The 21138-nt window shown below is 30.2% G+C and overlaps 2 protein-coding genes across 2 annotated transcripts; one reads left to right on the forward strand and one right to left on the reverse strand.

Annotated features, from left to right (window-relative positions):
• Positions 1 to 5822: 5822 nt before the first annotated feature.
• On the forward strand, positions 5823 to 11242 carry LOC7454925 (aspartate--tRNA ligase 2, cytoplasmic). Its single transcript, XM_002308121.4, has 10 exons — positions 5823 to 6424; positions 6515 to 6625; positions 6740 to 6853; positions 7605 to 7895; positions 7984 to 8094; positions 8253 to 8306; positions 9440 to 9519; positions 9617 to 9732; positions 9910 to 10024; positions 10779 to 11242. Exons 1-10 carry the CDS (start codon positions 5906 to 5908, stop codon positions 10903 to 10905), a joined length of 1638 nt encoding a protein of 545 aa, XP_002308157.2. The 5' UTR covers positions 5823 to 5905; the 3' UTR covers positions 10906 to 11242.
• Positions 11061 to 13181, reverse strand: LOC7487256 (beta-amyrin 28-monooxygenase). Its single transcript, XM_002309021.4, has 3 exons — positions 11993 to 13181; positions 11700 to 11887; positions 11061 to 11589 (listed from the first exon to the last, which is right to left on the reverse strand). Exons 1-3 carry the CDS (start codon positions 12954 to 12956, stop codon positions 11287 to 11289), a joined length of 1455 nt encoding a protein of 484 aa, XP_002309057.2. The 5' UTR covers positions 12957 to 13181; the 3' UTR covers positions 11061 to 11286.
• Between the last annotated feature and the right edge of the window lie 7957 nt (positions 13182 to 21138).

Raw genomic sequence — 21138 nt, forward strand, 5'->3', positions numbered from 1 at the left:
AGAATTCATGGCCCAAAACTCTATTTTAAAAACAAAAAAGAGAAAGGAATTGGATCTGATTTTCTTTTTTTTGGGGGGGGGGGGAATTGCCCCCTCTTGCCCCTATGTGGCTCCGCCACTGTCCAAGTATATTTGTTTTTGTATTCAAAATGTATTTTAAAATTTTTTAATTTTTTTTCAAATTAGTTTTTTTATGATTTTAGATCGTTTTAATGTGTTGATGTCAAAAATAAATTTTAAAAATAAAAAAAATTATTTTAATGTATTTCAAAATAAAAAATACTTTAAAAAACAACAATTACCACAATTTGAAACATTATTTTATTGTCAATTGATGTCTAAATTTATTTGAGGATGTTTATTATTTTTAGATAAAAAATATTATTTAACTTGTTAATAAATGTTTTATAATCAATTAAAAGTAAAAAAAATATGAATTTATTAAGTTATTTTATACGGATAATATAATGCAATTTGGAAATAATTTTTCTTTTAAGTTTATTTATTAATATATAGTTTAACAAGAAAGTTTCTAAGGCATATTTTGCCATTACACTCTTGACATGCTTTGTGCCATCCCTCCATTGAAACATAAAAATAACAATTAGTGATTGAATTCTGAATTGCATTACCGATATGATGGTGCTTGTTATGGTTAGTGTTTTAAATTTATAATATAATAAGATAAGATTTGCATTGCAATAATTATATATATTTTTTTCATTTTTTAATTACATAAAATGTTTTTTTTACTATTTTAAATAATATTTTCTTCTTTTATAAGGTAAAAAAAATATTTTTCATTGAAAATGATATTTTTTTTATAATTAACGAGCCATAACCCGCTTATATGCGGGTGGTCTGACCTTCATGTATGTTTTTGTTGGAAATAAAGTATGAATTTTTGTAACGTAATATAGATATTTTTTTATATGATTTCCATATAATTGTTGTTCATTAGAGTCATATTTATAATAATTAATTATGCATAGTAATATTTGTTATCTGCAAGTGGTGATTTCTTTAACGATAGTGCGTGTGTAATATTGTGATTTAGTATGCTATTTGGGTTTAAGATCTCCCCTTCTATTTTTATAAATAAAAAAAATAGAGAAGTTGTTACCTTTCCTGGGATTCTTTTCAATCTTCTAGCTCTTTTTTTTTCTAATAATATCTTGAATATTTTGAAAATATGATCATCTCATAGTTCTTACATTGATCTTAAGACTTTTATGTATGGGTGCGGTTTTTTTTTTTTTTAATTGATTGTAAGTTGTAAAGATGTAATAACCAGAATTTTTAGGGGAATATTGGACATTTCACACTTTTTGATAATTATATATATGTTGATTTCAAAAAATAGTAATAATAGATTAAAAAAATAATTATTTAGGTTTTCTATTGTGTTTTTTTTATTAATTAAGGGTATTATAAGTAATAGTCATGAGTATATCAGTGATCACATGATAAATTATAGAATGAAAAGAAAATAAAATCCTAAATTAACTTACACTCTTTTTTGTCATATAATCAAAATCCACGTCAACAAAGAAAGAGATGAAGATCAAGAGAGAGATTTGAACTGGAGCAAAAAAATCTTTATTCATTTTTATTAATTTAAGGTGTGTGTTATTTATTATTATCTTTTAATTGAGTTTTCGCATGCATGTTAGAATTACTCAAAAAGGTTTAAAAATCAGGTTTTTTTATATTTGATTTTTTAATCATTTTTAAAGAATGGGTGTTGTTCTAATGAAGTTTTAGATCGATAGAAAAGGTGATTTTAATTATTTTTGGTTTATTATTTTGAAGTAATGGTGAAATTAAAGAAATAAAAAATAAATGATTAGCTAGTGATTTTAGGCCACCAAAATCTAATCTTACTATTAGCGTTGTGGTCAAAATTTGGTGTCTGGTTAGAGCATGTCGTGAGTTCTTTAATTTGATAAGTTATTTTCTCAATTCGAAGTTGTGAATTAAAAATTATGATTATTATAAGTATGTCACCTGAATTTATAAGAACGTAATTGTTTTGAAGCAAATCTCTCAATTAATTGGAAAGTGCAATTCACCCTGAATGTTTTATTGGCCCCAAAAGTTTTTATTTCTATTTAATATATTATCAAAGATTTTTATTGTGCTTTTAATATTTTTTAAGAATTTATGAAAAAATATTTCTAATTACTGAAATTTTGTAGTTAATAATTGAAATTTGTGTTTGAGAGTGAACAACTTTTATGGTTTGGTTCTAAATGTTTCAATTTATTAAAATTAATTTATTTTTATGTAGAATCTGAATACATGGGAGGTATTTCATAAAGAACCTGATTTCTATACAAATTAATATATTTACTTAATAAATGGAATAAATGGTTTTCTAAAAATAGTTGTGGTTAATAATTTTTAACATCTCCACTTTAATTACGCTTAGAATATTGTTTTTTTTAAAATAAAAATGTTTCTTAGCCTTTTCTTGTCAAGTTTTATAATGTTATTGTTTTAACCATGATTGGTATTTTCTGTATTTAATTATTAAAAATAAATATTTATAAGTAAAAAAATAGTCATTAATAACATGGTTATAGTGTTGGTTGATTTTTGAAAGAGCTTTTATGGTTATTTAAGCTAATGATATATTCAAACTTTGATCAAACTAGAAATTAGAAATAATCTCATGTGTTTCATTGGATATTAACGAGTAGATAATTTATAGTAATGGTTATTGTTAGGTGTTAGGAGTGCTTGGTTGTCTCTAAAACTAATATTAAATTTGTATATCAGGTAAGTAAATATTCATCTATTTGGTTAGTTATTTTAAGTCACACACTAAATGAGTTTCCCTTATTTAAATATTTATTGTTTTGTAAATTAGATGCATCAGGCATGGTGAATTATTTGTGAACAATGTTAAGTGTTTTGTAAAATATGTTTATGACTGCAAAAGTGTTTTGAATTTGTTTTGTTTTTATAAACCCATTTGTGGATTGAATATAAATATAAAGTTAATTGACTATGCTTTGGACTCAGTCTTAGGGGTTATACATTGACACTTATAGACATGTTTATTTATATTTTGATATCTAGTTATAGGAAAAAATATGACACATTGTTATTGTGATAAGAGTAGCTGTGCATTTTGGACCCGGCTTTTTAGGGTTATACATTGACACTTATAAACATGTTTATTTAGAATTTAATGCTTGGTTACGTGGCAAAATATGACTTATTGTGGTTAGATTAACTGTAGTTTTTTTACTCTAAATTTAGCTTTGAATATGGATGCACAATCTAAGTCTGTGTTTAAAATTATTGGTTTAAATTATTTAAATTTATGAATGATTTATAAGTGTGTTTTTGGACTTCTAAATCTTTGAAAGTATTGATATTCTAGTATAATAAATGAATTGATTTTAAGTTATATATATTAGTGAGTTTCAACATAATTGATCCAACTAAAGAGATGAACTATTAATTATTGAGTGCATTGCATTCACCCTCTATTTATTTATTTATTTTTCAGATGGTTTGGAAATATTTAAAATATCAGACAGTTGCTTTGGAAGCTTACAATTGATTTGTAAAATTTAATATTTTAATAATTAGATTAATTTATGATCTTACACTTGTAGTGCATTTGGTTTTATTTGACTTTGAAGTTAGGTTATATTTTAAAAAAACCAAAATATCTTTGAGTGAAAGACATTATAATTTTTTATTCCATGGTTAAATTGATAATTTTATTGTGCATAAAAAATGAAAATGACTAATTAACCCCGTACAGCTTATAAAAGACAATTGTGTGATGGTGGAAATATCACATTGCCTTCAATATCTAGTTAAATAGTTTTATGAGTCAGAGATAATTTTGTCAAATCATTATTCAAATAACTTCTCCTTTAGATTTTGTTAACCCTATACAAATTGTAAAAAAACAATTATATCATGGTGAAAACATCATCTTATTTTCAATGTCTAATTAAGTGGTTTTTTGGTCATGGACAATTTTGTCAGATCACTATTCTGATGAATAGTGATTGTTTCTAGAGCTACAATAACTTCTCCTTCACCTTCGGATTTTTGTTAACCTCGTATGATTTGTAAAAGATAATTGTGTCATGGTGAAAAGATTATTTTGTCTTTAATATCTAGTGAAATGATTTTTTGGGTCAAAGATAATTTTGTCAAATCATCATCCAAATAAATAATGATTTGTTTATAGAGTTACATTAACTTCTCATTTTCCTTTAGATTTTTGTTAACATCGTACAATTTAAAAAAGATAATTGTGTCATGGTTAAAAAAACCATATCGGCTTCAATGTTTAGTTAAGTTGGTTTTTTTTGGTTTAAGGATAATTCTGTAACATCACTATTCTAATGAACAATGATTTGTTTCTAGAGTTACAATAACTTCTTATTTTCCTTTAGTTTTTTGTTAACCCCATATAATTTATAAAAAATAACTGTGTTATGGTGAAAAAACCACCTTATCTTCGATGTCTAATTAAATAGGGAAACAATTTTATTAAACCACTATTCTAAATAATGATTTCTTTCTAAGCTACATTAACTCCTCCTCCTCCTTTATATTTTTATTAATAACCAATATTGTATTTGTATGACTCATGAGTTAGAATTGCAATAAAATAAACATCTAGCAACAACAACAAAAAAAACAACAATAATTACAACTTGCTAAAAACATTAAATTATATAAACAATAAAACAAGTTTTTTTTTTCAACTTCATCATTCAATTATTAATTAATTTTAAATTAACATTCATAATTTATTTTGATTTACTTCTTATAAGGTTATTAAAATTTTAAACAATCTGCCAATATTTTGTTGATACTTGATTTTACGAACATTTTTTTTATCATATAATTAAGTAGAAAATAGTTTTAAAAAACAAAAATATTAAGCCCGATGGAGTTCATGATTTGGATCGTAGGTTTGACATGTTAAGTTATAAAATTTGAGTTGGTCCAATATATAATTGTTTCAATATTAAAAGAAAAGAAGATATCATTTTGAAGTCTTTATAAAGTCTAACAACGTTTTTACAAGTCATCCGAGTTGTTTTTGTATCTGCCAAGTTGATTGGATCACATCGAGACAACTCCTACATGGTTTAATTTGAAACTTGAGTCAGACAAGAAATCGGTTCAAAAGGTTTTCCTCCCTTCAATTTCTTCATTCAATATTGATTGATTTTAATTGAAATTCATAATTTATTTCGATTTACTTTTTATAAGTTTATCAAGATTTTAAATAAACTCTCTATATTTGGTTGATACTCGATTTCATGAATATATATATATTTTTTATCATATACCTAAGTGAAAATAGTTTTAAAAAACAAAAATATTAAACCTAGTAGAGGGTATTATTCGGGTCGTGGGTTTGACTTGTTAAGCTTTAAAACATGAGTTGATCTAATATGTAATTGTTTCAATATTAAAAAAAACACTATCTTGAAGATTTGTTAAAGTCTAACTATGTTTTTACCAGTTATCGGAGTTATTTTTGAACTCATAAAGTTAATTAAATTATATCAAGATAATTTTTATGTGATTTAATTTGAAACTCGGGTTAGACAAAAAATTATATCAGAAAGTTTAAAGATTAACTCATTATGCTAAATTTAATAACAATATTTTTTTTAATAATTTGAATATTAATTATATATTTTTTTTTTTTAATTCAATCAGCAATGTAGCGTGACAAGTAAATTAATAATATATAAATGATATTAAAAAAATAATAATAGAGAAACTTTTTAAATATAAAAACGAGTTAAATATTTATATAAATTGTATATCTCTCTTTCTCTCTTCGCATCTCGTTTATTTTCTCCTTCCTAATTCACTCGTTACTCTCGCCCGTAGCATCAACGCAATCACCATGTCATCCGAATCCGAAATCCCCAAACCAGATCAAGAAGGAGAAGATGAATCCTCAAAATCAGCGAGCAAAAAAGCTGCAAAGAAGGAAGCAGCAAAGCAAGAGAAGTTACGTCGCCGTCAGGAAGCCGCTTTGGCCGCCGCCGCCGCGTCCTCACTTTCTATCGAGGAGGACCCACTCGCGGCGAACTATGGTAATATTCCGCTTCAAGATCTGCAATCGAAGGTGGAAGCAGATCTAAAAGCGTGGACACAAGTCGGAGACCTGACTCATGAGTTGAAAGAAAAAGAGGTGTTGATTCGCGGCCGTGCGCAAACCACGCGCGCTGTTGGAAAAAATATGGCATTTGTTGTGGTTAGAGAGAAAGGTTTTACTGTGCAGTGTGTGGTTACTGCGCGGCCTGATGTAGTTAGTAAACAGATGGTCAAGTTTGCCGCTGGATTGAGCCGGGAGTCAATTGTTGATATCCATGGCGTTGTTTCTGTCCCCTCTATTGCTATTAAGGGCACCACACAGCAGGTCTGGTTTTATTATTTTTTTGTTTGGTTTTTCTTTTTTGTTTGGTTTTTTCTTTTTGAATTACTTATGTTTGTTAATTGTTTTTTGCAGGTTGAGATTCAAGTTAGTAAGCTTTATTGTGTTGACAAAGCTATGCCGACACTTCCCATTAATATTGAGGATGCTTCTCGAAGTGAGAAGGAAATTGAAGAGGCTTTGGAGGTATAAATTTTATCTCGTCTCTGTTGTTTCCTGGTTATTTTGTGGTAGCTGTGATTTTTTAGAACTACTTCTTAAATAGTTCAATCCAAATACTAGACTGTTTGACTCGTGCAGGCTGGAGAACAACTTGTTCGTGTCAATCAAGATACACGGCTGAATTATAGAGTTCTGGACTTTCGAACATCTGCTAACCAAGGGATTTTCCGCATTCAATGTCAAGTTTGCAATGTGAGTTCCTTTCTTTTTTCTAACCTTTTTTTTTGTGATGGTAAAGATATTTACTTTGCATCTTCATAATTCGTTCAAGTTTAGGTGTTGTAGGATTAATAAAATTTTCATCATTAAGTGTTGTTCAAATTCTGGGATTGAATGTTTGAGGTTCGTGGAGAATGTTTCATAGCATATGTAAGAAGAAAAAAACTTGACACAGAAATCCTGCCTTCTAGAAATGACAGAGAAATTGTGGCTAGTTATCACAAACAACAAGGGTTTTGTCAAATGCTTGAGTACTTGTTGTCATCCTCAACAGTTAAAAGAAAAAATACTTAATTATTTCTGTCCATTGCTCAGTTGCTCACTACCTTGGTGAATTCAACCTCCTTTTATCGAGTCAAGTTCATTGTTTTACAGGGACCTCTTTCTTCCTGTAATATATTATTTATTGGAATTATAAAAACAGAAAAAAGAGGAACGTTTTATTTCTTTTTTTCTCCTATTTTTGTTCCTCTCCTTTAAATTGTATTATGTCTTGTTTTCATTTTCAACAAGCAAAAAAGTATCCTCTATTTTCAGAGGAACAAAGATAACCTTTTACTAATTTAACAGAAATAATATCTCGTCTTTGTATGGTATGCAGTTTCTAGTTGTCTGTGCACTGAATCCAGGAGCTCTATGTGTCAGACTAATCCCCCCCCCACCCCCCTGCCTTTCTCTCTCACACATGCATCTCAGTCTTTGAATGTATTATACCATTGTGCAGATATTCAGGCAGTTCTTATTGTCAGAAGATTTTGTTGAAATCCACACACCAAAACTGATAGCAGGCTCCAGTGAAGGTGGTTCTGCTGTGTTTAAGCTGGACTACAAAGGGCAAGCTGCCTGCTTGGCTCAGTCACCTCAACTTCACAAGCAAATGGCAATTTGTGGTGATTTTGGGCGTGTTTTTGAGATTGGTCCAGTTTTTAGGGCAGAGGATTCTTACACTCATAGGCATTTATGCGAGTTTACCGGTCTTGATGTTGAAATGGAGATTAAGCAACACTATACCGAGGTAGGATTCTGTTTGGTTAGCTAGTCATGGGCATCTGAATTGAGATGATGATTGATGTTTAGCTGAAAATTTGAGTTTGTTTATGCAGGTGATGGATATTGTTGACCATTTATTTGTCACAATGTTTGACCATTTGAATAAAAAGTGCAGCAAATATCTTGAAGCAGTTGGGAGGCAATATCCATTTGAACCTTTGAAGGTCATTATTTGTAACAAATTTCAGTACCATTATTATTTCTAGTGCAAGACATTGATTGCTAATATATTGGACAAACTTTAAGAAGTGTGATTTATGAGCACTAACTTGTGCATCATTTTGAATCCTCTACCTGATCTCTCCTATTTACTTGCTCACAGTACCTGCCAAAGACTCTGCGCCTAAGATTTGAAGAGGGGGTTCAAATGCTCAAGGTAAGAGAATAAATTTATATATGTCTCTATGCATGCATGAATGCCCTCTTTCACTGTCCTTAAGATTTGAAGATGGGGGTCAAATGCGCAACTTGAGAGGATAGAATTTTATTTGTTTGTATGCATGTTCAATATGATGAGATCAAGGACAGTAAATAACTAGTTTCCCAATAAGGTAGTAAAGATTAGGTCTGCAAACAGCGTTAGGATGGTGGGAGAATAATTGACTTATTAAGAAGAGGGGAGCATAAGAGGTATTGGCCAACATATGTTATTCGACACTGAACCTGAATGGCCTCTGTTGCACTGCTATTGAACTGAACCCTTACCACCTATTTTGACGTACACACTTTTATGATGTAGGTCATTTGACTTGAGAGTTAGAAGAAGTTTGATTTCTTATACACGAGAAAGGCAATTTGTTGATGCACTGCTATTGAACTGAACCCTTACCACCTATTTTGACGTACACACTGTTATGATGTAGGTCATTTCACTTGAGAGTTAAAAGTTTGATTTCTTATACACGAGAAAGGCAATTTGTTGATATGTAAAACTTCATGCAACAACCTTCACTCATAAACTGTTATTAAGTGATCTTATTTCCATATATGTTCTGTTTTTCGAATTTTGACATGCTCTTAGTTTAGAATTCCCCCCCCCCCTCTTTATGGAATAAACCATATACATAGAGAGGATATGTTTTTGGCTATGATGATTGATTTGAACTGAAACTACCTAGGAACTATACGAGGAAGTTTTGTATCTGTTATTTGGCAGAAGATCCCATTAAGGTGCTTTCTCTGTTTTAATTGTCGATATATGGTGTCATGTATGACAGCCATATACAAATAGGATGGAAAGGGAAGACCGTAAAGGACTTGTCCAAGGCTCTTGTGTAATCTCTCCATGACTTATGTTTGTTGGAGTCCTTGATTTTCTTTTCAAAATGCCAGTTAAGTTGGTTTTGTATGAAGAACAAAATGTGAGGCATTTGGCAACAGTATAAAATAGTTGTTTTTCAATTATAGCGACTAAAACTGCTGCTTATGCTTGCTAAGGCTGACATACAGCTGCTGCATACCTATGGAAAATTTTACATGCTCAATCGTAAATTCAATTTCCTTTTGCAGGAAGCAGGAGTGGAAATTGATCCTTATGGGGACTTGAATACAGAATCAGAGAGAAAACTTGGGCAGCTTGTTTTGGAGAAGTAATTTCATATTTTCTGTGTTCAATTTATTGACTGGAGAATTTTCTCTATTGTAGCCATAGTAATCAAATGGGCTAATCCTTACTTCTTATGGTAGGTACGGCACTGAGTTTTACATTCTTCACCGGTATCCTTTGGCTGTTAGGCCATTCTACACCATGCCATGCTATGATGATCCAAAATACAGTAACTCATTTGATGTCTTTATTCGAGGTAAACCATTTGATGAGTATTTTTATCTCATTAGTATGAATGTTACACTGTTTGCTTTATATCTGGAGTCTTGAATATGTGCATGCTTGGACATGTTTTTAATGTTTATGGAATGGAGATATGATACTCTTTTACTATTTGGTTGTGAATTTTATTGACTTGACCCATGTCTGTTAGGTGAGGAGATAATTTCCGGAGCACAGCGTGTCCATGTACCAGAATTCTTGGTAGAACGTGCACAGGCATGTGGGATTGATGTCAGCACAATATCAACATACATTGATTCTTTCAGGTATTTTTTTGTATTTCCTTGATTTTCTTTGATAAAGAAATGCAAAAATTGAAAATGAAGGTGCAATTCTTCTTGTTTTGTTCTGTGTTCATGGTGAAATTAGTTTATGTACTCTTGTTGTTGTTCTCTTTTGAAACTTGATGCATTGTATCTGGCAAGGTTTCTTCACCCATTTTGCATCTATATGGCACTAAAAGGATCTCCCTGTCTGAAGGTAGTTGCTTGGATGTTGTGACAGTGATGGTAGTATCTAATTATTTGAGTTGAGTCTATTAAATGTGAAGTCGTCAGTATTTATGTACCGGAAGTCGTTCACATAGTCTTGTCAACAAGGAGCAAGAAAATATATATTACAGAATGTTTGATATATTGAATTCCATTCGCTATCTATAAAAGTAAAAAATGAACCAAAAAGGAGTATCAGAAAAATGCTGAGAATGATCTGTAGTTAGTTGAGTTGATAATTCTTTTGAGCTGTTTTCTTTCTATGGTGAATCATCTTTAATATATTTTCATGTGTTACTTCAATTAATGGGGATAAAAGTAATCGTTTTATTTGTTATTTATTAAACAATGGAGAAAAAGGCAGATTTCTGGTTTGGAGTTTATTGGGGCCATTCATTTCTCTCTTTGCTGATTGTATTGTGGAGTCTGATTGTCTTGGTTGTTTTCTTCGTATTAGCCTTCATAAATGAAAGGGAGTGGAACTTTTTCCTTGCCTGTTGATGGATTCCCATGGTCGCTCTTTTTACAGATATGGTGCCCCTCCTCATGGTGGGTTTGGAGCAGGGTTGGAGCGTGTGGTGATGCTATTCTGTGGTCTGAACAACATTCGTAAAACATCACTTTTCCCTCGTGACCCGCTGAGGATCGCTCCATGATAGTGTGTTTTGAGAGCAGCCGGAGATCAATGATTTACGGTGATATCTTTCAAGAAAATCTATGCTTAGAAGTGTGAAATTCCTCGAGAGAAGAGGATTCTTTTTTGGTGCACACTGGTCAACGACTTTTGTGGAGGACTTGATATTCTAAATCCACGTTCTTATTTAGGTCATACTTTTGTTATCTAGTATTTCAGTGGAGTGCTTAGCTGCAAAATCCTGTTTAAGCCCTTTCGTGGCTTGATGACACTCCCGGTTTGAACAAGTAGCATTTGAATTGAAATGGAATCAATGATAAACTAATCGATGTTCTAAACATCAATTCCTTTAGACACAAGTTGAATGGAGACAAAATGGAAGTTAAATTGATGTTTGGTTGATTTAGGCAGCCTCGTGAGGGTGGAGGCGGATCGGAAGGCCTTTTGAAGGTATTGGCATTGGATCTACAATTATCCTCTCTTTAGGAAGCAGCTTCTCCCATCTGAACTTTTTAACCAAGTTGTGCAAGAAAACAAGTATTTCCAGTCTAGCATATTCTTTGCCTGGACACATCCTAGGACCTCCTCCAAATGGAACAAAGGTGTATGGGGCCGGTCCATTGCCTTCGAATCTAGATGGGTCAAAATTCTCTGGCTCAGGGAAACATTCAGGATTTTTGTGTGTAGTGTTTGCGCTCCAATACAGCTGCCAATTGGTCTCAACATCAGAAGACGTATTTTGCCAGTTGCTAATTGCTAATTGCTAATTGCTAAAACAAATTAATATGGATTAATCTTGATGGCTAATTAACTGACCTTCCATCCCTTCGGAATTGTAAAACCTGCGTAGTTGAACTCGGTCATGGCCTCTCGGAAAGCTCCTTGGAGTGGGGGAGCAACTCTCATCACTTCACAGGCAACGTTCCATGAATATCTCATCCTTTGTATGTCCTCCCAATTCAACAGCTCTCCAGGTGTTTTCGTTTTTGCGATCTCTCTTTGTTCTGTCATCCAACAATATTTAATTACATATATATATAGGCCTACATGTATATACATGTAAGTATTTGCAGGTATATATATACATGCATACTGGAGTTTTATTTTACCTTCCAAGAGCTTGTTGTAGACATGAGGCAACTCTGCAAGATACTTGACAATAAAAGTTATAGCAGCACTGGCTGTGTCGTGACCTCCAACAAGCAAACCAAGTATCTTATCGGCAATATCGATCTCTTTCATGCATTGCCCATTATCGTCAGCTGTGGTTAGCATATGGGACAGTATATCTTGTGTGGGGGATGCCTTGTTCTCCGCTAGATCAATCTTCCTCTGCTTTATGATCTTTAGAAGCTCCTTGTGCACCACATTTGATGCTTTGACCCCGCGATTAAAGGGTGTCCAGGGCAAATCAATGGGTATGGATATAATCCCAGCGGCTAAATCATTGAAGGGTTTGGCGAACTTTTGGACTTCCTCAGGATCTTCCATGCTTAGAAATAAGCGGCAAGCTAACCAAAAAGTGTACGTCTTAGCCAGAGGGAAAACACTGACTTCCTGTTTGCCTTCCCAATCAGAAGCCAAGTGCCTTTGTGCAATCACATCCATCACACTAATATATCTTTGAAGTGATTCTGGCTTGAAAAAAAGTGGGAAAAGCTTTCTCATTTTCTTGGATTCTTCTTGTGAAGAAGTTTGTTGAGAGGAAGGGAAGATTTTGTTGACAGAATCAGGCCACCATGCAGTGACAAGCTTATTCTCATTAGAGAACAAGAACTTGTTCCCTGCTGCACCACAGAATACTGCAGTTGGTTCACAAAACAACGAGGTTTTGAAGACTTTGGATGAGAACTTTGCCATTCTGTCTAATATGAACTTCTCCGGCTGACCCTTTTGCCCCGTGGTCAGGAACTCCAGACTTTCACCGATTAATGGCAAACCGGTATTACCAGGCGGGAGGTTGTTGAGGGAGGAGAGAGAATATTTGTGTTTGTTTATGAGGTATGATAGTGAAACTGCAGAGATGATGAAGAGGATTCCATAGGGAAGCAGGGAGATGAAGGGAAGTTCCATCGATCCTTTCTTGTTTCCGGACAAATAATAAAACCTCTCGATTTGGTAGGTGAATACCAAAGTGCTGCTTTGTAGGATTTATATATAGGATTTATGGCAAGTGGCATGATGGAATGTGAAGTTTGCAGATACGTACAGTCAAGGAAAGGTATCATGGTCATGTTAGACAGGATGGCGGGGAACGTTGTTTTAATCCGTTAATTAATGATATAAACCTTAGCAGAATTTTTGATGAGTGGACATAAAATTAACGTTTGCCTCCTTGATTCTCCGTTAAAGACCTGAGCAAGAGTATTTCCATAATATAGTATAGGAATAAAGGGTCGATGCTGTGTATATTATACCCTAGCTATTTAACCCGGATTATAATATTTTTTTTCAAAAAAAATACCGGGTATACAGGTTACCTCAATGTAGTTTTTTACATAAAAATTTAAAATGTAAATTAAAAAGTCTGTAAACAAGATCAAGATATTCCATAATATAAAATAAGACATACATCTAATTGTGTTTACTAAACTTATTTATTTAAATAAATAAAAGATAAATATAATATCTAAAAAACTTATAACTTAAAAGATAAATAAAAATGAAACTGCTTGTATAAACTTACGTCATTAAAAATATTACGCAAGACCGGACACATAAGCAATATAATTTAAAACGAATATTTTTTATTTTAAAAAATAAACTTCATTTATATAAAAAAATTATAGATGAATTAGAATAATACCTTGAAAAATGAAATAGAAACAAAACAACTAAAAAAACTTATAACTTAAAAGATAAATATAAATGAAACTGCTTGTATAAACCTTACGTCATTAAAAATATTACGCAAGACCGGACACATCAGCAATATAATTTAAAACGAATATTTTTTATTTTAAAAAATAAACTTCATTTGTATAAAAAAATTATAGATGAATTAGAATAATACCTTGAAAAATAAAATAGAAACAAAACAACTAAAAAAACTTATATTAAAAAATGCATACGAAAATCATGATCTAAGTCATGAGACTAGGATAAATCCATAATAAAAACTTAAAGATAATCTCAAAATCAAAATTAAAAAAAACTTAATGCAAAACAATAAGATCATACGAAGCTGAAATCCTAACAAACTACATGTCGAAAGATGAAACAGAGAAGAAAATTAATTACATAAAGGATCCAAAAAAATGAGGGTGAGAAAAAAACATTAATTAGAGGGATATAAATTTTCAATTGGAGAGTTTAATTGAATTAAAAAATATCTTTAATAAAAGAAAAAAAATGAGAGTCAAATTAAAAAAAATAAAACAACATAAAATTTGATCGAATGATGAAATTGAAAGAAAAAAACTTCAACATAGGTGTCGAGGACAAAATCAGAAATTTTAAAAAATAAGGACTAATGAAAAAACCAAATAGAAATTGCAATTGAAGAACTAAATTGAAAAGAATTAAAACTTCTATAAATGAAATAAAAACGAAATAAGAAACTAATAGAATGAGGATTGAAATTGAAAAGTAAGAAACAAAAGAGACAATGGTGTACATTAAATGTCAGAAGAGAGGGGGAAAAATCAAACAACCACCGACAATAATCCAACCACCGTAAACTGTCATGTGCCACTCTAAATGGAAGAGGATACGACTGTGCATTTAAGGAGGCGGTAGAGGACAATGATGTATATTACATGCCAGGAGAGAGGGAAAAAAAATCAAACAACCACTGTAAGCTGCTATGTGCCACTCTAAATGGAAGAGGATATGACTGCGCATTTAAAGAGACGGTGGATGACCAGTTATGTCCATCGAGTGGCTTCACACATGCCGCCTGAAAGACGCGCATGCCACTCACTCGCTGGGACATGCTAAGCACGCTCCAACAACTTTAAGCATTAAATTTTTTTAAAAAATATTAAAAATACAAAAATGCCCCCCATGACCCAGAAAATTAAACAAAATATCCATATGAAAGTACAAAAATTACCTTAAAATGCTAAGCTTATGTTTTGTCTCTTCCAAGATTAAAGATGTATTTGCATTATATAGTAAAATTTTAAAACCCCAAAACATCCTTATCTAACAATACAATAATTTTTTGACTATAAGGGAAAATTTGTATTTTTACTGTTAAGAAACTTATGTAAAGTTAAGAAAATTCTTGATCAATAGTTCTATATTTTATTGATTTTAGAGGCGAAACAATATTTTTACTGTATAAAAAAAAAAAACATCATGGCCCTCACCCAAAAGACTTAATTTTTTTGGGATCAAAAGGCTTGATAATTTTACTATATCTCAAAACATATTTGACTGTAGATTGAGTTATAGTAAAACACTTATCCCAAGACACAATTATAAATGTTGAGATGAGTTTTCTAACGAAAAAATCAAGAAAATGATGGTAAGATTAGGAAGTTGTGGCAAGAGTTGGATCTCTGCCATAAATCCATTGACCCATGAATCAAATTTTATTGAACAAAACAAATTAAGGGATCGAGCTTGTTTAATGGCCATTTTATATATATATATATATATATATATATATATATATATATATATATATATATATATATATATATAATTTGCATTATAACTTTGGCCAAATCAGGTTAAAACGCAAGTATCGACCTGGGCATTGTCGGCTAAAAAATAACGAAAACGTAAAAACTACTCATCGTGGCTGTACAGTGCATTACATTGTGTATTTCAATTCAACAATATTTCTCTTTTTTAGTCGGTGATCAAATATTTTTGTTTTCAATTTCATTTAACCACGATTCATTTTATAGAAATTAGACTTGGTGATTTTTTTTCTTTCTATTTTGTTATCATTGTTTTTTTTTGTTCACGGTTTGTGGAGTGCTTTTTTTTAATTTTTTTGCCTAAAAATTTGGCAAATCTAATTTTTATCCCTTTATTTTGATTTTTTTTTCTTTTTATTCCTTTAGTTTGGATTTTTTTTTGATTTAAAACTTTATTTTACTTATTTTTTAATATTTGAGTTTGATAAAAAAAAGAAAGAAACTCATTTAAAAACAATAAAGAAGAGAAAAAGTTGTTAATTAGCCATGTTCTAATAACAAAAAATATATTTCTAGTGTCAACATGTTTCATCTGATAAGAGAAGCTACATAAAAATGTTATTTACCCTTTATATTGATGGAAAAACTAGATCAGGATTGAAAAAGATTTTGTTTTTCTTCCAGTTTGATTTTGTGCTTTTGAACAATTTTTGGATTCTTTTAAGTTGATAGATTGATTTATTTAGGTTATAAGGGTGTTTTTAGATGAAAATAGATTAAAAATAATTTTTTAAATCTTGGAAACCCAAGTTTGATTTTCCGACCACCTCTCTAGTAGTTAAAAACTAAGAAAGCAGACAATGTGGGCACTCCTAGAATCAATAAATAAATAAATAAAAAGTTTAGGCCTAAGAGTCTGACTTTTTATATAGATTAAATGCGCTAGTCCACCCAAACCCATGCACCGATTCTTTATTTTTTGTCATTTTTTTATATTGAAATCTTAATTTAAATTCATTAAATAGATTGATTAAGAAATTATTTGAGAATTTTTTTATTGAATACCATTCAATTTTTACACGTTTGTTTTTAAACTATGATCATAGCTTTATATATATATATATATATATATATATATATATATATATATATATATATATATATATATATATTAGCAAGTGTTTTTTTGTACAATCTTTCATGATGTTTTTTTTTTAATATTCAATCGGTTTTTTTAGCATGCTTATTTTTTTATTTTATTGTTAAATAAAGAATTATTTAAAAAAAGTTATTTGACTTAATCAAGTTATGTATTTGACATGTTAACTTAAGTCGATCTAAGTTATCATCATCTTAATATTTTAAAAACACTGTTAAAATGCCATCATCTTAATTTTTTTGAAGTTAAATTAGGTTTTTGCTGGGTTGATCGACTGATACTTTGACTTGTTTAGTCAATCGAGTAATATGAAGTCAACTTTAACATGGTTTTATTGAAAACCTAGGTCAAGAAAGGACCCAATTCAATGGGTCTTTAATTTTAATTGAAATTTATTAAAATATTACTTTTTTTGCGATAAAAATTAATTTTTGATCTAGTCCACGACAGAATGAAGGTAAGTTAACTGTAAATTGTAATAATAATTCTTTTTTTTTCTTGTCCTTTAATTTCTTCTAGTAAAATCATCTAACTAGTAAAAAAATATTGGTACAACTTGCAAGAGAGCAGAGCATGAGCTACAAACTAGTAAAAATTATAAGAGGTAACTCTACTATATATGAATTTGATTAAATTAACCTCTATATATTATTAATGGAACATACCAATTTTGAAGCACCATGCTAAATTGAACTGTGGTAGGAGAAGAATAAGAGCATTTCTTGATAGAGGCAGGTTTTTTTGTTTTTGACTTCATGAAAAAAAAAAAATCATCGTTGCTTTTTGTCGTTTCATCCGAAAGCGATTGATTGCTTTTTGGTTCATTATACCACTAATTGACGTTTTTTTACTCAAATTCTCAAATAAAATTAATGGTCTTTGTGTTGCAGATGTTTTGGTATTTTTATATGTCCCATTAGATATTAAAGAATTGACCTTCAATAAAACAATTGAATTAACCTTCAAGTCAAAATTTTAAAAATTGGCTGAGAGAGGTATTTTTGTTTTTATATTTTTTAAAATAAAGTAACATAATAGATTTACTCTTTGAAAAAAAATTTGAAGTCATGCGCGCGCATATATATATATATATATATATATATATATATATATATATATATATATATATATATATATATGGGGGCCTTTCAATCTTTTTATTTTGGCTTTTTTATGATTACCAAGTTCATAAAAAGCTTATAATCTTTTAACAAGGATAAAATATTAATCGAATTGAAAAACTTGTTGGAGTGTGCATCACACGTACCGATATGTGGGAGGTGTCTTCTCACTTTCAGCGGCACATGCGATGTTTCCTAGTGGTATAAAATACCTTTCTATAATATCCTTTTTATTTTGGTACGGCACTTGTCAGTAGCAGTGGGATAGTTTGTCACTAGTTAGATTTTTTTCCTTTTTTTTTTCTCTTCTCCTCTAAAAATTACAAATTGATTTTTTTTGTTGTTGATATTTTAGCTTCGGTCTTTATTCTTTTGACTTCTAATTTTTGCTCTTGACTCTTTTGTAAAAGTTTTATTTGTTTTCAATTTAGTCCTTCAATCTCAATTTGTTATATATTATTTTCTCCAATGCGGGCCTTATTATTTTGATTTTTAGTTTTTTTTCTTGATCATTTTGTAAAAATTTTATTGGTTTTCAATTCCATCATCCAATCAAAGTTTATGATATATTATTTTTTTCAATTTGATCCTCATTCTTTTGATTTTTTTTTATCTTTTTTAAAGTTATTTTTCTTTTTAGTTTAACCATTCAATCAAAAAATTATAGTTTTTCTCTAATTTATTTTTTTATTTTGATTTTCATCACGATTCTTTTAATTACTATTTTTTCATCGATTTCATCCTTCAGCGTTTGATTTGCTAGGAATTGAACTTTACAATTTTTCCATATATGCAGCGTCCAGTCTAATAACAAATGCTATCCCGAACAAACACATAACTTTTATTTATTCAAATAACAATTATGGTGAAGAAGGAAGAACTCATCTCCCTTTTTTTTTTTACCTTCCCGCATATGTATAAGACCCTGATTTCTAAAAACAACCTTACTAATTCCTAATTTTTTTACCTTGAGAAATCATAGAATTACCTCAAGGGAACTAGTGCATCCATGAACGATATAAAATACTATAATTGCTTTAGTTTTACTTATGTCAATAACTTATTTCTATGTGTACCTTAACATAAAAAGAATTATGTTATTTTGGTAAATACACACAACCAACTCTAGTCCTTTTACCCATTAATATATTAATTAGAAGATTTCACAAAATCTTTATCACTTAGCTTTCGATTTTCTTAAAAAATATTAAATTAGTAGTTTTTGTTTTTGTTTCTTTAGTGCCTTAAGTGGTTCTTATACCCGTCATATTTCTGCTAATTCATAAATAATTCTGCTAATAGTGAGTTAAAAAATATTGAATGCGGGTGGGGGGTTTTTTTTTTTTATTTTTTTAAATAGATTTGGAGACCCTCTATCCTCTCTTTTTCCCATCTAATTGTTATAGTCATTTCTATACGGTTTATGCTCATTAAAAGTCATAGGTGACTAGAAATCCTTTACCTTTTCAAGTCAATCACTCTTTTGATTTCGGAATTTTGTTTTTTTAATTAATATTACTCTTTCACGCACACGCACACGCACACGCACACGCACACGCACACGCACACGCACACAAAACTTTCTTTCTTGTGTCTTCCTCGTAAAAAGCTATTTCCTAACGTGCATATAAACACAAAGGGCTGATAGCAGTTAAAGGCAGGAGTAAATAGCATGCTACTAGGGTCGTTCCTTCCTAGCTTAATACCGGCGCGCCTTCTTTGATAAATACCGTCTCTTAATTGTTTTCAATTTAAAATATATTTTTTGCTCAAAATATCCAAAATATTTGATAAACATATACTACAAAAAAAACAATTTAAAAAACCAAAATCAACTTGAAACCAAAATAATTCTCGATCTACCTCATCGGGAAAAAAAATATATAAAAATATAGGTCAAACTTTTTTTATAAAATGAAACCCGTTAGCACCAAAATCATCTATTTTTGTTGTCAAAAATATTATCAACAACAAATTTCTCTCTATATTGAAATCCAGTGAGCCTCTCTCTCTCTCCTCTCATAAAAAAAAGAGATTGAAAATAAGAGAAATAAAATGAGCTACTAAAATTGAATTTTAAAAAACTAAAGGGAACGGTTACCTAACAGATAAAAAATATGGGCGATTAAATTAAACTTTTCAAGTGAAAATTTAAGATATCATCTATTTTACCCATTTTTTACATTTTAGTTCTTTGTCTTTCAATGCAACCCTTCCTTTAAAAAAAAATACAATTAGGTGCTAACTTGAGCTTAAAAAGGTTCAATTGTGCAAAAAAAAAAAGTTTGAAGATCAAATAATAATTTTTTTAAAATTTTACTATTGTAATCTACAATGATTTGTGAGAGAATAAATTGTAAAAATGCTATAATATTTTGGCCACACGACTTAGTGTCTGTTAATGCTCCACCTTCCTCTTGGATATACAATATCTGGTCTAACAAGAGCTCGAGTGAAGATTAAGAAAGATGTGTTAATGCTTTCGAGATTAATATTAAATGTTAAAATAGGGGTGGAGTTCTCCATTATGTCCTTTTTATTTTCATTTTTTAGAAAAAAAGATTCTCTTTTGAAAATTTCCATTTTCAAGCATGGATTAACATGTGTGTACATAAGTCAAATAATATTATTAGATTAATTGGGTGATTGAACTGAATGAAAAGGCTAGAATGTCCTAATTTTCTTACTACAAAACTAGATAAGTGGCTTGCGTTTTGCCGCAAGCTATATCAATTTTTTTGTGACATAAAAATAAGATGTTTAGACGCTACTAGTATGTTTTAAGAAAGGAAAACAAATACACGATTTGAGTTATAGACTTTACTAAGTCCAGTAAGATGATTTTATTTAATTATATGATAGAAAAAACAACGACGATAAATGAACCAAATTTTAAAAGAAAAGGTGATAATGATGACTAGAAGAAAATGAACACCTGTCAAAAAGATAAAAGTTAAAAAGTTGAATTTCAATCCAAGCTAGCTTGGAAAACTCACAACCCGAGTGAGGTTGAACAAATCTCATAAAAAGTAAATTGAAAAATATAATAATGGTTAATCCCCAATAATTCAAATGTAGAAAGATAAAATCGAGAAAAAATCCAGTCAACAAAAGGAAGCCCAGAAAAATAAAACTCCTACAAATCTGGGTAAAACCATCAAACCCTACGAGTCAGATTATGTGAATGAGATAACCTAATAGAAGACGAAGTGAGAAAAAATGACAAATTTTAATTTTATAAAGAACCCAATTTTGAAGGACGACACCGTAAAAAGAAATATTAAGAAAAAACAACCCTAAAAAATACTCAGGTCAACTAGCCAAACCTGTTGTTTAGGTCATGGGATCAAAATAATCTGAGTGAAAGAAAACCGAAGAAAATC

This window comes from Populus trichocarpa, chromosome 6 (genome assembly GCF_000002775.5).
Source record: "Populus trichocarpa isolate Nisqually-1 chromosome 6, P.trichocarpa_v4.1, whole genome shotgun sequence".
NCBI classification, from domain to species: domain Eukaryota; kingdom Viridiplantae; phylum Streptophyta; class Magnoliopsida; order Malpighiales; family Salicaceae; genus Populus; species Populus trichocarpa.

Bases quoted from the DNA above. Each gene is read 5' to 3' on its own strand.
- LOC7454925 (XM_002308121.4), top strand. From the start codon at position 5,906: ATGTCATCCGAATCCGAAATCCCCAAACCAGATCAAGAAGGAGAAGAT. The intron at 6,626-6,739 runs GTATAAATTTTA...TGACTCGTGCAG, and splicing joins AAATTGAAGAGGCTTTGGAG to GCTGGAGAACAACTTGTTCG. The intron at 9,520-9,616 runs GTAATTTCATAT...TTCTTATGGTAG, and splicing joins GGGCAGCTTGTTTTGGAGAA to GTACGGCACTGAGTTTTACA.
- LOC7487256 (XM_002309021.4), bottom strand. From the start codon at position 12,956: ATGGAACTTCCCTTCATCTCCCTGCTTCCCTATGGAATCCTCTTCATC. The intron at 11,888-11,992 runs GTAAAATAAAAC...GTTGGATGACAG, and splicing joins CTACAACAAGCTCTTGGAAG to AACAAAGAGAGATCGCAAAA. The intron at 11,590-11,699 runs GTCAGTTAATTA...ACCAATTGGCAG, and splicing joins CAATTCCGAAGGGATGGAAG to CTGTATTGGAGCGCAAACAC.